Source organism: Erpetoichthys calabaricus, chromosome 5 (assembly GCF_900747795.2).
Source record: "Erpetoichthys calabaricus chromosome 5, fErpCal1.3, whole genome shotgun sequence".
In the NCBI taxonomy this organism is placed as follows: domain Eukaryota; kingdom Metazoa; phylum Chordata; class Cladistia; order Polypteriformes; family Polypteridae; genus Erpetoichthys; species Erpetoichthys calabaricus.
This window is the reverse complement of record NC_041398.2, coordinates 185,481,937-185,496,752: the sequence shown is the minus strand read 5'-3', so window position 1 is coordinate 185,496,752 and position 14,816 is coordinate 185,481,937. Positions and strand designations below refer to the sequence as shown.

Sequence of the window (14,816 nt, the reverse complement as noted above, 5' to 3'; positions counted from 1 at the left end):
GCAATGACCAGAAAGCAGGAGACAGAGCTGGAGATAGAAGATTTAAAGATGCTAACATTTGCATTGGGTGTGACAAGGATGGATAGGATTAGAAATGAGTACATTAGAGGGTCAGCTCAAGTTGGACAGTTGAGAGACAAAGTCAGAGAGGCGAGATTGAGTTGGTTTGAACATGTGCAGAGGAGAGATGCTGAGTATATTGGGAGAAGGATGCTAAGGATAGAGCTGCCAGGCAAGAGAAAAAGAGGAAGACCTAAGAGAAGATTTATAGATGTGGTGAGAGAAGACATGCAGGTGATGGGTGTAACAGAACAAGATGCAGAGGACAGAAAGATATGGAAGAAGATGATCCGCTGTGGCGACCCCTAACAGGAGCAGCCGAAAGAATTAGAAGAATAGCCTACTCCACACATAGCCCTCTTTAAAGTTAGTAACACTTCTGAAAACAATGAAAAATCAAAAACATTCAATGACATCTGAGGCCTGATCATTTCTTAGACACTGCAAGCTGGTCAACATTCTTGGGAGTGAGTGAGGCGACTTCTTTGTGCAGTAGGAAAAAAAAATAACCCTTCAGCAGGGACACTGGTTCCACGGCTACAAAGGTAGCCCTTTGCTAGATGGGACGAAAGTAGATAATACCCCTAATGTGCTCTCCACCAATTGAGTGGATTTTCTGATAGGTTTCTCTTACCTGTATCTGATAACTTCCTCAATATTTAATTTTTCCAGCAAAGCAAACTTATGGAAATTTACAAGCAAATGCAGCATGAAACTAAGACTGGATTGGACTGTGACTTCAGAATGTGCAGGTGATTCATCAATAAATGATCTCTGAGATCTGTGGTATTACAATATTTAACCCCTGCACACTTTGCAAATATATTTGTTTTTTACCAGTTGTTCTGTATGTTTTTAAATTCAGAATGCTTCCAAAGCCTGCTTTAAGGATGGAAAATGCTGCTTTCAGATTGCCAACTTCTGCCATTGCTGTTAGACGCAATAGCTTATTTTATTAAATTTACTTAAGCATAGATGCCGGGTAAATACTACAGATGGGAAGGAAACTAGCACCATATACAGGATAAAAAGACCTATACAGTGATCCCTCGCTATATCACGCTTCGCCTTTCGCGGCTTCACTCTATCGCGGATTTTATATGTAAGCTGGTTCGCGGATTTCTGAGGACAATGGGTCTTTTAATTTCTGGTACATGCTTCCTCAGTTGGTTTGCCCAGTTGATTTCATACAAGGGACGCTATTGGCAGATGGCTGAGAAGCTATCCAACTTACTTTTCTTTCTCTCTCTCTTGCGCTGACTATCTGTGATCCTGACGTAGGGGGTGTGAGCAGGGGGGCTGTTCACACACCTAGACGATACGGACGCTCGTCTAAAAATGCTGAAAGATTATCTTCACGTTGCTACCTTCTATGTGCAGCTTTTAAGTATGCTGCACGGTGCTTCGCATACTTAAAAGCTCAAAGGGCACGTATTGATTTTTGACTTTGTTTCTCTCTCTCTCTCTCTCTCTGCTCCTGACGGAGGGGGTGTGAGCTGCCGCCTTCAACAGCTTTGTACCGGCGGTGCTTCGCATACTTAAGCCAAACAGCCCTATTGATTTGTTTGCTTTCCTCTCTGTTTCCTTTGAAGAGGAAGATATGTTTGCATTCTTTTAATTGTGAGACAGAACTGTCATCTCTGTCTTGTCATGGAGCACAGTTTAAACTTTTGAAAAAGAGACAAATGTTTGTTTGCAGTGTTTGAATAACGTTCCTGTCTCTCTACAACCTCCTGTGTTTCTGCGCAAATCTGTGACCCAAGCATGACAATATAAAAATAACCATATAAACATATGGTTTCTACTTCGCGGATTTTCTTATTTCGCGGGTGGCTCTGGAACGCAACCCCCGTGATGGAAGAGGGATTACTGTATACATAAAAAAGTCTTCAAAAAATATTTACAAATATGGGCAAACTGCATAAATTAACAAGATTGATTTTAGGATTTTATGAATCAATATCAAATCAGCAAATCCAAAATTTGAATTAATCATAAAATCTGTATTTTTTTTCTCATCCCTAATCATTCGGCATCTGATACCATGTTGATTTTCTCTTAAACCTAAGATTGCATTAATTAATGCAAATAGAAAATAACGTGTTACATTTCTGATTTCCTTCTATTATTATAACACTTTAAATGCCTTTTACTGTCAACAATGCACATTTATTTATTTTAGACAACAAACAACATAATGCCTAAAACAATGAGGCATAATGAACAATATTCAAGCCATCTTTATTACATTTCTGTTGAAACTGTAAATATAGTTTAATCCAGTCTGTTATTCCTTGATGGCTGGCTCCCACTTACAGCACTCAACTCCATGCTACAAGCTTATCTTGTCGGTCCACACACAGCATCTACCTTACACCAGCTATGTTCTTTATTTTATTTAATTTCTTGAACTAACTACATCCTACACCTCTTGTGATTTGCTCCTTATTTATCAGTTGTTAACTTAGTAGTTTCCTGGTCAAAGTCATTAAACATAATTTGAAAGCTGCTGTGAATAAAAATGTCTCCTAAACAAAAATAGTTAAATAGTTAATGACCATTATAATGTAACATTTAGTACATTACTTCATTTGTGAAATATGAACAGACTCACTATACTTCAATTTATATAAAAAAAATAGACGAACAACGAACTCATGTTTTTGGGTCTAAAGCACAAAAACAAACAGCTTAGCTCGGGAAAAATTAAATAACAACTGCATTTAGTGTGTTTAAGCAATTACGGGTGATTTATTCTGTGATTAATATCTGCATTAGTGGCAGTACTAAGTGTGTCCAGGTCTACTTTCTTTATGATCACATGGTTTTTGTATACACAGAGAACTAAATTTTTGTGAATGGCTGTTTTCAGGTGACACTTTGAATTGATAGCTGCAGTATTTTCTCTCTTTATGACTCGGCATCCTAACAATATTTGCTCACCCACTACTAGACTGAAGACAGGTCCTTCTCTTTTATAGGACACACCTGAGTGTGCTTTTTATAACTCTGGTAACAATACACATACAAATGTTCGTGTAATACCCATAATCGTTAACTTAAGTTTGAATATATCTATATATTTACTTGTTTTTAATTGAAATATTCAAACCTCATTTTTTGGGTAATTTGACAGCCCTAACCTATAATGTTCTTTGTGATAAATACATACTTGGCCTGATCAATCTTAAATTGTATATACTGTAGCATATGCTACTGTATTCTGATTTTACATTTAAAATATATGGTACTTTTTGTTTAATTAAAATTAACTTTATTTCCCATACTACAGCTTAAAGATTAAAAATCAGTCCTTCATAAACTCTAAGAATTAGACTGTAGTATCTCCACCACAGCACAAGCTATTTTAAAGAAAGGCTACATAGAAGCATCTACAAAAGTGGTACAGTAAGGCATATAACCTCAACAAGAAAGCAAAAATTGAGGTGTTAAAAGTAGCTGTACAGCTGCACTGTCAAAGTGAAACCAATAGAGCTACATCATGTAGCTCAGTACCAAACAATAAGACTCATTCTTTGGCCTGCATACTTTTGTCGCTACTGAGGTTTGAAAGCGCACATTTCTCATACTAATCCAATCGATGTGCCCCATTAAGAATTCCATAAAGGATTTATACTAACAATAGTGGATCTTCACAAGTAAACATTGTTAGTTATTTGTACAGCCAAAATTACTAGTCCATCAGGTAACATTGTAGCCTTATATTAGAGAGTTATCTCCAATTTCAAGCCCTGCCAGACAGTTGTTCAGTGAGACACAGGTGGCTTCTCAGGAGCAAAAGTATGGAACTGCTTCGTAAAGCACAGCTACAGTGCCTATTAGAAGAATTCACCCCCTTGAACGTTTTCACATTTTACTGCTATACGACATTGAATTATCAGTGAATTTAATTTGCCTTTTTGACAGTGATTAACAAAAAAGACAAAGTGAAACCGGATCACAGCAAATTGATCTAAATTAATACCAGACATAAAACATAAAATAATTGATCACATAAGTATTAACCCCCTTTAATATGGCACACCTAAATCATCACTGGTACAGCCAATTAGAATTCACATAATTAGTGAAATGGCGATCACCTGTGTAGAGTCAAGGAGCTTCAGCTGATTATAGTATAAATGCACCTGTATCTGGAAGGCTCTACACGTGGGGAGTCAGTAACTTGGCCTAACCTACACAATGAAGACAAAAGACCACTCCAAGCAACTCTGTCTGAAGGTGAATGCCAAAGTACAAATCAGTGTATGGATGCAAGAAAATATCCAAGCCACTGAATATCCTTTGCAGTACAGTTAAATTAATCATTTACAAATGGAAAGGGTATGGCACATCACTCATCTTTGCACGTCACATATTTTCTGTAAAGGGGACAATTCCTTTTCTGTGGTGGGAATGCAACACACAAAAGTGGCCAGGGACCACAAGTTGCCCAAGGGCCTACATTGTACAGGAGCTCATTGTTTCCTGAGAACAAAGTTAGTGTGGCGGGAAAGCACTTAATGTCACTCATGAGGCTAGTTCCCACATTTGTCCTTATAATGCCATCAACATATAATGCTCCCAATACCAAAACTCAAACAGTATAAAGGTCAGAAACTAAATAAAGCCTCAAAAAAACGTACTGTTGAAATGGTGCAAAACCATGCCTAGGCACTTATCCATACCAGTGTGGCAGGAATCACAGCATAGACAAACGCAGCCACACACACATACATATGCATGCCTTCACTAGTGCAATCCACAAATGGCACACTGACAGGATGTTTCTGAACAGTTTGATGAATTAGACTTCCTATAAAATCAGATTATTAAATATTTTGCTCAAATATTTAATCTGAATGGCATCCTCTATACATTAAATAATCCAAAAATAATTCATAATCACAAGAATAAAATTCTAGTATATACTGAGATTTTGTTCGCAGAGCTTTGTGCCTACACTCAGTGAAAGTTGTATTATGCTATGTCTTATAAGGGATTCTAATTAGACCCCAGAAGAAACCTTGCAAAAATACATTATTTTAGCAGTCATTTAAACATCCATCCATCCATCCATTTTCCAACCCGCTGAATCCGAACACAGGGTCACGGGGGTCTGCTGGAGCCAATCCCAGCCAACACAGGGCACAAGGCAGGAACCAATCCTGGGCAGGGTGCCAACCCACTGCAGGACACACACAAACACATCCACACACCAAGCACACACTAGGGCCAATTTAGAATCGCCAATCCACCTAACCAGCATGTCTTTGGACTGTGGGAGGAAACCGGAGCGCCCGGAGGAAACCCACGCAGACACGGGGAGAACATGCAAACTCCACGCAGGGAGGACCCGGGAAGCGAACCCAGGCATTTAAACATTAAGGAAAAAAATAAAACTACAAACTATACATTTTTAAAGATTTTTTACTTGAGCAGGCTTCCTTAAAAAAGATTAAGAAACTGGATACACAAACATTCATTCATACCATACAGGGTGAATGGCCTCATTTTGGCATTTAAAACTGTCTGGTTAAAAATTAACAGATCAAAATTCTGTACCCAAGATAACAGGTCTATTAACTTTATGCAAAGTCATGAATGCTAGGACTAGCCATTAGCACAACACAAGCTAGAAATGTGGAAATGCTGGCTATGAACTCATACAGGTCTCACAGAGGACAGGTCAAGTTCTAACTGTTAGCAAGGGAGTTCTACTTCCTGTTAACCTGCCCCACATATTGCGAAATAAGTCAACATATAAATCAAACTCTTTAAAAAGAACAAGATGTTCATAAAATTCACTCACTTGCTTGAAAAAAAATGGCAAAAACCCCTAGAATAACTAGAAGCATACAGAAAAGTTCAGGTTAGAAAAGAACCAGTTACACTAGAAAAGGTTTTGTCAGATGTTGTTCACTTGAGCCCTTTCTCACATTTTACCCTTAGCTGTAACGTTTTCTTCACCTTAACTGTGGTAGTAATTTTTCATTTTGGTTTTCTTTTGCATATTGTGTCTAGTTTTTAGGACTAAAATGCATTTGCTGCTCAGCAGTCACTGAAGCAGTGGTAGTGCCATGGTTACAGAGAAAGTGGGCTACCATGTGCTTTGATTTAACTAGGAGTCTTAGCCCTAAATTCCAGCAGAGAGATTTTGTAACATCAAATTGCAACTGTTTTGGCTGCTGCTTCATATGAATTGCTTACTCTGAACATGCATGGATCCTTCTGTGAGCTATCCCAGTTGCAATATGTGTCTGCCTGTGCCTGTCTCTAGTCAAGATTCCTGTGTAAGTTCTCCCAGACTTGTCAATAATGTCATAATATTCACTTACAGAAACACTGCATGCTTATAGACTCCCTGGGTGGACCTATTCTGATAACCAAAGATATGAGTCTGTGCTTCACTCCTGGACCTTGCCTGTTAAGAATGTCAAAAGTGAAAGAATTCTAAACGTAAACGTTTATTCATGACAGCAGTGAATCCTTTTTTGTGAAATGTATGTTGTCGATGTAATTATATGTTTGGTGTGGCACAGAGGGTAGTGCTGCCGCCTCACAGATTTGGTATTCGGAGTTCAAATCCTGTGCCTAGCTGTTGTCAATGTGAAGTCTGCACATTCTTTGTGCATTTATATGGTTTTCCACCCACATCCCAAAGACATGCCTTTTAAGGCATTTCACTAACTTTCTAGGGATTTCAAGTTACAGACTTCATTTACAATTGACCCTCAGAGACTGTGAGTTAAAGTGTGCATGCAGGGACTCTACCATATACTAGACAGGACAGGGCTGGTTCCTAGCTTGCACTAGAGCTGCCAGGGTAGGCTTTGGCTCCCCACAGCTATAAACTGGATTAAGTGGGGTCGAGGATATTACATTATGTTTGCTTGCTTTACTGTGGGCAAGTATAAAAAGAACAATTCTGCTGAATTAGTGACAAACGACAACTAACAGCATCAACACATTGTGTGGACAAATAATTCAGAATTTATAGCATTACATTTAAGGAGTCACAAAAATATAGCACAAAATGATTTATTTGCATATATCTTGCATTCACAATAATGATCAATTAGAAAGGTGCAGGTGTGCAAAAAACAATGTGTATTTAAAATCAGCCTAAGAACTCCTGTTAAAAGAGTTTGTATGGCAAATCAGCTCTAGAACCATGTGACACTTAAGATAGATTAGGCAAGCTCAGTAAATGGATTGATAAAATTACATGATAGATACATAATGTTACATGGAAAAATAATTAGGCTGGCTACTTTATAGAACTATTTGTACTTAAAACAAAGTGACTGTCTGCCTTTATATATTGACCTATTCTTTTGCCTCTTGTCTTTTACTATTATCAATCAACTGCTGAAAAAATCACTTTCTGATTCATTTGGGTTGGTTGGTATCATTTTATAGGTCCAAAACACCATTTTTGGTATAACAAAGCACTGTCAAGCATTAAAAACAATCCATATCCGTGGAATGTTTATTCCAGTAAAGGACTATGTAAAACCAGAGCCTATCGCATGCACAAAAAAGGCTACAAACACAGCTAAGACAAAATGGAATTAATTATATTAATTGAAATATAACAACACTGGATAAGTACAAAATGAATATCACACACAACAAAAAAAACAGTTACAGTCCTTTAGTCTTTCTGTTCTTCAGATTTACATAGATTCCTCCTATATATTGCATTGGAAAGTCTCAAGCTTGGACAAGTCCTGACATCTGACCCAGCTGTCTCAGTCCGAGAGTTAAGCAGGAGAAAGTGGATCAGCTGGGTTGTGTATTCAGGAAGTTTATCCCCGGTGTACCCTATTTTTATCAAGCCAATTAAGTTCTGTGATTTATATGACATTTCTCCCGGTCATGTTATGTAGCTATGTAAAGCTTCTTGCATTGGTACTTAACATAAAAAGGGGCAATATTCATGAGGACTGACTGGTTCGTACAGGTTGCAGCTGAGACACAAGAGCACGCACCACTGTATCATGCTTCTGCAGTGGTTAACAATTCTCCCTCTTAGCTCAAATTTAAGCCTCATTCTTGGGCTGGATACTTAAAATATGTGTGGATATTGAACTCTCTGTTTTTACCTCATATTCCAACAGATGTTAATTTCATTCATTATACATACTGTAACCACATGATCTGATTTATGCAGGTTGGTAAAGTATGTACTGTAACCACATGATCTAATTTATGTAGGTTGGCAGAGTCAACAGTATTGTGTACAAGGTAGGATCAAACTATGGATGTGCTGCTATCCCACAGGAGGGTACAACCACACAGAAAACTGTGCTCCCTTGTACAAGAACAATTAAGATTCATCAGTTTCCCAAACACTTCAAGAACATGCACACTGCACATCAGCACCAACCAGGCCCTAGATTCAAACTCTCGTCTCCGGAAACTAAGATAGTGTCAACTTTTACCCTGCCGCACATAAAATATATCAGGTAAACCGACAGCTGCTGTATCAAATTGGCCAAGTGAGAAACAACACGGTTGAGTACAAAATTATGCTTTGATGGACTGGCATCCTTTACCATGCTGATGCCAGTCTTGTTCTTAATTTTGGTGTGTGACCCAGTAACACTTCAAATGGACAGAAAACAATGTACTATTTAGCCAAGTGAGAAAGAGCCCCTTTTATGCTCTGTTAATTGTGAACAAAAGCAGAGAAACCGAGGCAATGTAGGACTACACTCTCTCAAAAGCAAAAGAACTCATTTAAATCTAGGAAAACGTACCCGGGACTTTAGGGCCAAGATCCCAGTGCTTGTTAAACCTAGCAATACTACAATAAGTGGTGAAAGACAGATTTGAAAATGAAAATAACTGAAAATTGATGACCATATCTGTAAAATACTTAGCAAAATCTTTTTTCCTGTTGTGCATGTTTTATATGATGGGAACACAATCAAAAGTAGCTAGGTTAACTCTTTTTCCTCCGCATTAACAGAAACTGCAAGGACTAACTGCTTCTTGCAAGGCATGTTAAAGTTTGACCAACTCAGAATATAAGCAAATTGATGACATGAGGTGTCACATTTGTCAGAGTACACAACACACGGTCTGCCTCGACTACCCCGCGATCATGGGGGTCCTGATCTCGTGTCTGGTCAGGCTACGTGCGCGAGCTCACTCTGATATGATCTCTTGTTTAATCAGCTGTGTACCACCCTACACCCCCTTTCCAACTGAATGTAGAAAATGAGATAAATAAGCAAATATTGCGAATGTGGTTTTGGCCTATGAGCCTGATGATCGCTAGTAGGAAAAGAAATTATTGAAACTTGAGCTGCTGACTTATCTACATTTCCCATATGTAATCCCCCCCCCCTCCCCCATACAAACAAAGTACTGCGCACTTTTGTGTAGTGAGAGCCCCAGCTACACTTGCGACCAACAAGGCGATTAATGTTAAGGACGACAAGAAGATGCGCTTTATGGATCCACTGATTGTAGTTATTGAAAGAGCAGCAAAATCCAAGCAGACGGTTCAGTTTCACTGAACAGATGCTGGCAGCCCATGGGTGACCCTGCTGAATTCTCCATCTGGTGAGCCCATAGACAGTTTGGACCCGCATATGAAACGTGTCCGTAAAACCAACAACTTTCAGACGGCAGCGATCTTATCTGCTTACCTGACTGGGACTTCATATTTGCCCGCAGGACGTCTCCGCTGGACAGATGTTTTAAACCAAAACTTTTCACGATCCGGTCCGACACCGTACCCTTCCCCGAGCCTGGGGGTCCCATGATGACAGCACGAAACAGCACACGAACAACCATGGTTGTGTTTCAGTGAAAGTTTTCTGCTTGAAAAAAGTAATCAAATCGCATCTGAGTGGCAGTAACGACTCACACGCACGGCGTGACGAGAAATAAAACCCACCGCGCCGAGAGAAGTTCTACTCGGCTCCCCGCTGGTGGGAGGAGGCGGCCGCCGAGTAGGAGGGGGAAAAGGAGGAGAAGGAAGACAGATTCGCCTGCTTTCCAAGAGCTGTCCATTCACAGGGAAGGGGAGATACGTAGTAGCTGGCAGCTTTTTCTTTAGTTTTATGTACTCGCTGCCTGCTTTAGATATTTGTGCAGATAAGCAGTTTTAAAGCACTCTTCTTTATTAATACGTACACATATGATTTTATACGCTTTAATACATAACGAGACGACTAAAATAATTGTAAAAAAACTTTTAAGACTCTTTTCCCATTTCATACAATCTGACATAAAGCCACAGAGGATACTTGACGCCCCCACGTAAAAACACTTTTGCGTGAGCACTTCGATCCAGCTTGTGTATCACCTTTAACTACCCGCACTTTGAGCGACGACAAAAGCCTGCTAACATTGGTTCCCAGGTTTTTGGATAAACCTGTTTAGGTTTCTCTGTTAAAATAGTTAAATCTAACGTGCTGTGATTTATATGGTTATGGTTAATATTATATTATCAGGTTTATCTATAGGGAATTTTGTTTATCTTGGTATCATAAAATGAAAAAATGCTCCAAACTTTTGTTTAAATTTCTTGTTAAAAAAGGTATGTGATGTAATTGTAGAAACTTTACAGCTGCCTGTCCACCTCAGTCTCGCTTACGTGTTATATATCCACATTAATATTTGTATTAAGTTTCTCTGAATTCATAAACGAGAACTCCATTTGCATTGTATTATAACCCACCTAATTTTATATGCAAATGTTTATACAATTTTTTTTAATTGCTTCTTTACAGTATTACAATGAAACTAATGCTTCAACTAAAACTCTTACATTGTTTTCATATGTTGCGTCCTGTAGGTCAGTGAAACTTACTTTATATTTATAATTAATGTTTCCTGTACCTGGCACTACCAGTCAAACGTTTGGACACACCTAGACATTTTCATGTTTTTGATAGATTTTGACATCTCTTTTGTATCAAGATACTGTTAAATTAATTTTAAAATACAGTCAAGACGTTTCTAGTGTTGCTAATGGCTATTACTTCTGCAAATGACTTGTTTTTAATTTATTATTCATGTATGACAGCAAAGTCCCATTTTCACAAACCATTCCATCATTATCCTAACGGTCAGATTCTTTAAGTTATCCTTAATTTGTCATTTTAAATGCACATTGTTAGCATTTGTAAGTATCACAATATTTTAAACTGTCGCTAACCCTCCTCAGTTCTGTTTCTCTTCCTGGTATCTGGATGTAGCACTTAGTGCCACTGCTCTACTGCCAGGCTGCTCTCCTGCGTATGGAAAAGTCATCTTGGATCAGGGCCGTCTTAACGTATGAGCACAATGGGCACTGGCTGGGCACCTTAGGACCATAGGGGCCCATGATGTTTCTGATACCTATGTATGTTTCTGTTTTGCTGTCAAAACAGGGGCCCCAGAGCACTACTGTGCCTGGGGGCCTATGATGCTATTAAGACGGCACTGACTTGGATAAAGGAGCATTGGAATCAGTGGATGGAAAGATTCTTTCATCAGATGGGATGGCCAACGCAGACTCCATTATAGAAAATACCAGGGGAAGAGGTCTCCAGGACTTTGACTTTGTTTTTAATATTCTCTTTTACAATTTTAATCCTCACTGTTGTCAACATGCCATAATTCATCAATTAATTAATAGGCAGATATTATTGATTTTCACTTATGTTTAATCAGTTTCTACCTTGTTCTGTGTGTGTTTTAAAAAATCTGTAGTTATATGTATTCCAATTCTGTATTTAGTAAATAGTGTGACCTATACTTGTATATTAACTGAGAATTGTTCACAGCGCTCTCTGCCGGCACACAGTGAAGAGCTCTATTCATAACGTAAGTTGTATTGTAAATAAGTTGTATTAGAGAAACCTTTGTACGTACAGTAATTGCATTAGCAGTGCTGAAACCTGTTCACTTGGGTTGCAATGTACTGTGTAACAGAGGCGCTATATAGGCGCCGGACCCAACACAGATGGACACAGAGGCACGTACCAAATAACAAGAGACTTTATTTTTCTTCACACATGGGCGCATGTCTTCCCCGTGACCCACGGGCAATACACAGTCCATAGAGCACTTAACCAACACCAACAATCCTTAATCCTTTCTCCTTCACAACCACCACTCCTCCTCATCCTCATCCTCATCCTCATCCTCATCCTCATCCTCATCCTCATCCTCATCCTCATGCTTAGTCCTCCTCCTCCTGACTCTCGCTCTCAAGTGGTGGTGGCTGGCCCTTTTTATAGCCCACCCGGAAGCGTTTCAGGTGCTTGACAACCTGGTCCTAATTGCACTTCCGGGTGGGGCTGAAGATTCTTCCAGCCGGGCTGTTGACTCCATGCAGCTCCCCCTAGTGGCCATCCAAGCTCCCAACCAGGCTGTGGAAGACTCCATCTCCCATGGAGCCATGCGACAGGTTGGGCGATCACCGTCCGCCAGGGAGGCTGCCACCAAGCGTCCCGGGGGAGGTATTGAGCTGCTCATGGTTGCTCCCCCGGAATAGATGTAGCAGGGGCGTCCCTGCCGGGCATGGGACCCGGCTGTCCGTCACAACTGGCATTCCTAAAGTTCAATTCTGAGTTCAAACATTGCCAGACAGAAACTGCTTTCTCAAGTATATATATATTTTTGCATTAAAAAGGTTATTCCATGTGACAAATTGCCAAGAGATTTCATGCAAAAGTGTCTGTTACTGGCAGAATGGGATCTAACCAGGATAGTAAAAGAAAGGAAGGCTTTGGTGCACAACTGCATAAGACGATAAGGACGTCAGAGTTGGTAGTTTAAGGAATAAACACCTTACAGGTCCTCACTTGGCTTCTTCTTTAAAAAAAAAACAGTCCACAACTAGTGTTGTCTGCAACAGAGAAAAGATGACTCCAGAATACTGACCACAGGATAGTCATCTTCCGTTCAATGTCTGTGTTCTCTTGCCCATTTTAACAGTTTCTTTGCATTTGCTGTTTACTTTCTCTGTCTTTTAGGCCAGAATCCTGCAGTTGTCTTTTCACTGTTGCAGACGACACTGGTATTTGGCATATACTATTTAAAGAAGAAGCCAACTAAGGACCTGTAAGGCATTTGTTTCTCAAACTCCACATTGTTATGTTCTTATCCTCTTATTCAGTTGCACATCAGGGTCTTTCCTTCTTTTTCTGTCCTGGTTAGATCCAGTTTGTGCTTATTTCATAAGGCAGTAATAGACACCTTTGTCAGATTCTTGGCAATCTGTCATAATGAATAACTTTCATTCTGAAAAGAAAAAAAAACCTCACATGTTTCTTGAGAAAGCTGTTTCAGTTTTCATTTTTGAACCCAAAACTGAATATAAGGAATACAACCCAAGTAAACAGAATAACAGGTTTCATTTGTACTAATGCAGTTACAAATGTTTCCCTAATAACCAATTAGAATTCAAAATGACTAATTAAGGATGAGCTAAGAGAGTTCACTATTAGGACACACAATGAATGGCTGCTGAAAATGAGGCTTTGCAGTGATACATGAATAATAAATTAAAAAACAGTAATTTCAAGCAGTAGTAGCTATTAGCAACATTAGTAATTTCTTGGCTGTATTTTAAAATATTTTGGTATTTTGTTGGTATCTTGATATAAAAAAATGTCAATTTCTATCAAAAATAAAATATCCTGTGTGTGTCAAAACATTTGACTGGTAGTGGATGTTCAGCAATTCAAAGTTTTCTACTTTTAACATCATTTTCCAAGTGTTTGCTCAGTTCGACAGATCGTCCAGGTCTTTCTGAATAACTTTTATGACCTACATGGTACAGTATATGCTACCCCTTCGGGTATGCTGTCATCTGCAAATTTCATAGGTTTACTAACTATATCAAAGTTGATATCATTATATAAATTAGAAATAATAAAAGTCAATGAACAGGCCCCTTGTCCCATGTGTACTCCTTACCTCCTCCAGCCTGTTAAAACCAACTTGAAATTAATTTTTGTAAATTACCTCAAATGCCATTGGCTTCATGCCTCACAATTAATCTACAGTGCAGACCTGTATTAAAAGCTTTCTGAAAGTTAATTATGTTGTATACTTTGATTAATGCTGCGGCGCAGTGAGTAGTGCTGCTGCCTCGCAGTTAGGAGACCTGGGTTCGCTTCCCAGGTCCTCCCTGTGTGGAGTTTGCATGTTCTCCCTGTGTTTGCGTGGGTTTCCTCCCACTGTCCAAAGACATGCAGGTTAGGTGCATTGGTGATCCTAAATTGTCCCTAGTGTGTGCTTGGTGTGTGTGTGTCCTGCGGTGGGCTGGTGCCCTGCCCGGGTTTGTTCCTGCCTTGTGCCCTGTGTTGGCTGGGATTGCCTCCAGCAGACCCCCATGACCCTGTGTTAGGATGTAGCGGGTTGGAAAATAGCTGACTTTGACTATGTCAATTTTTACACATCTAACAGAGTAGTTTGGTGGAATAAGAACCCATCATTTCTCACATTTAGAATATAATTAGGGTAAAATAAGGGTGGAAATGTATTTCTTATAGCAGTTATGATTGTTTTTCATGGCATAAAGGTAAGACGTATTATTGTATAATTGCTGGGATCTATTTTGTCACCCACCTTGTGAACATGAGTAATGTTTAAATCATCAGGTACATCAGAAATGGTTGCTGGAGCATGTTGTAATAAATAACATTTTTATTGTTTCAGATATTCTGGTACAATTCCATTAGATACATACTTGATATCATGTGGTGGCACAGTGATTAATTCTGCTGCACCATGGATCCAGT

At 39.2% G+C, this 14,816-nt stretch overlaps 1 protein-coding gene across 1 annotated transcript in view; it reads right to left on the bottom strand.

Annotated features, from left to right (window-relative positions):
- The window catches only part of ak3 (adenylate kinase 3), a 35,931-nt gene extending 25,718 nt beyond the window's left edge, over window positions 1–10,213 (bottom strand). The window contains exon 1 of the mRNA XM_028802302.2: window positions 9,723–10,213. Coding sequence (XP_028658135.2) covers window positions 9,723–9,870 — 148 coding nt within the window. The 5' untranslated portion in view covers window positions 9,871–10,213. The remainder of the gene's footprint in view (window positions 1–9,722) is intronic.
- Window positions 10,214–14,816: the final 4,603 nt, after the last annotated feature.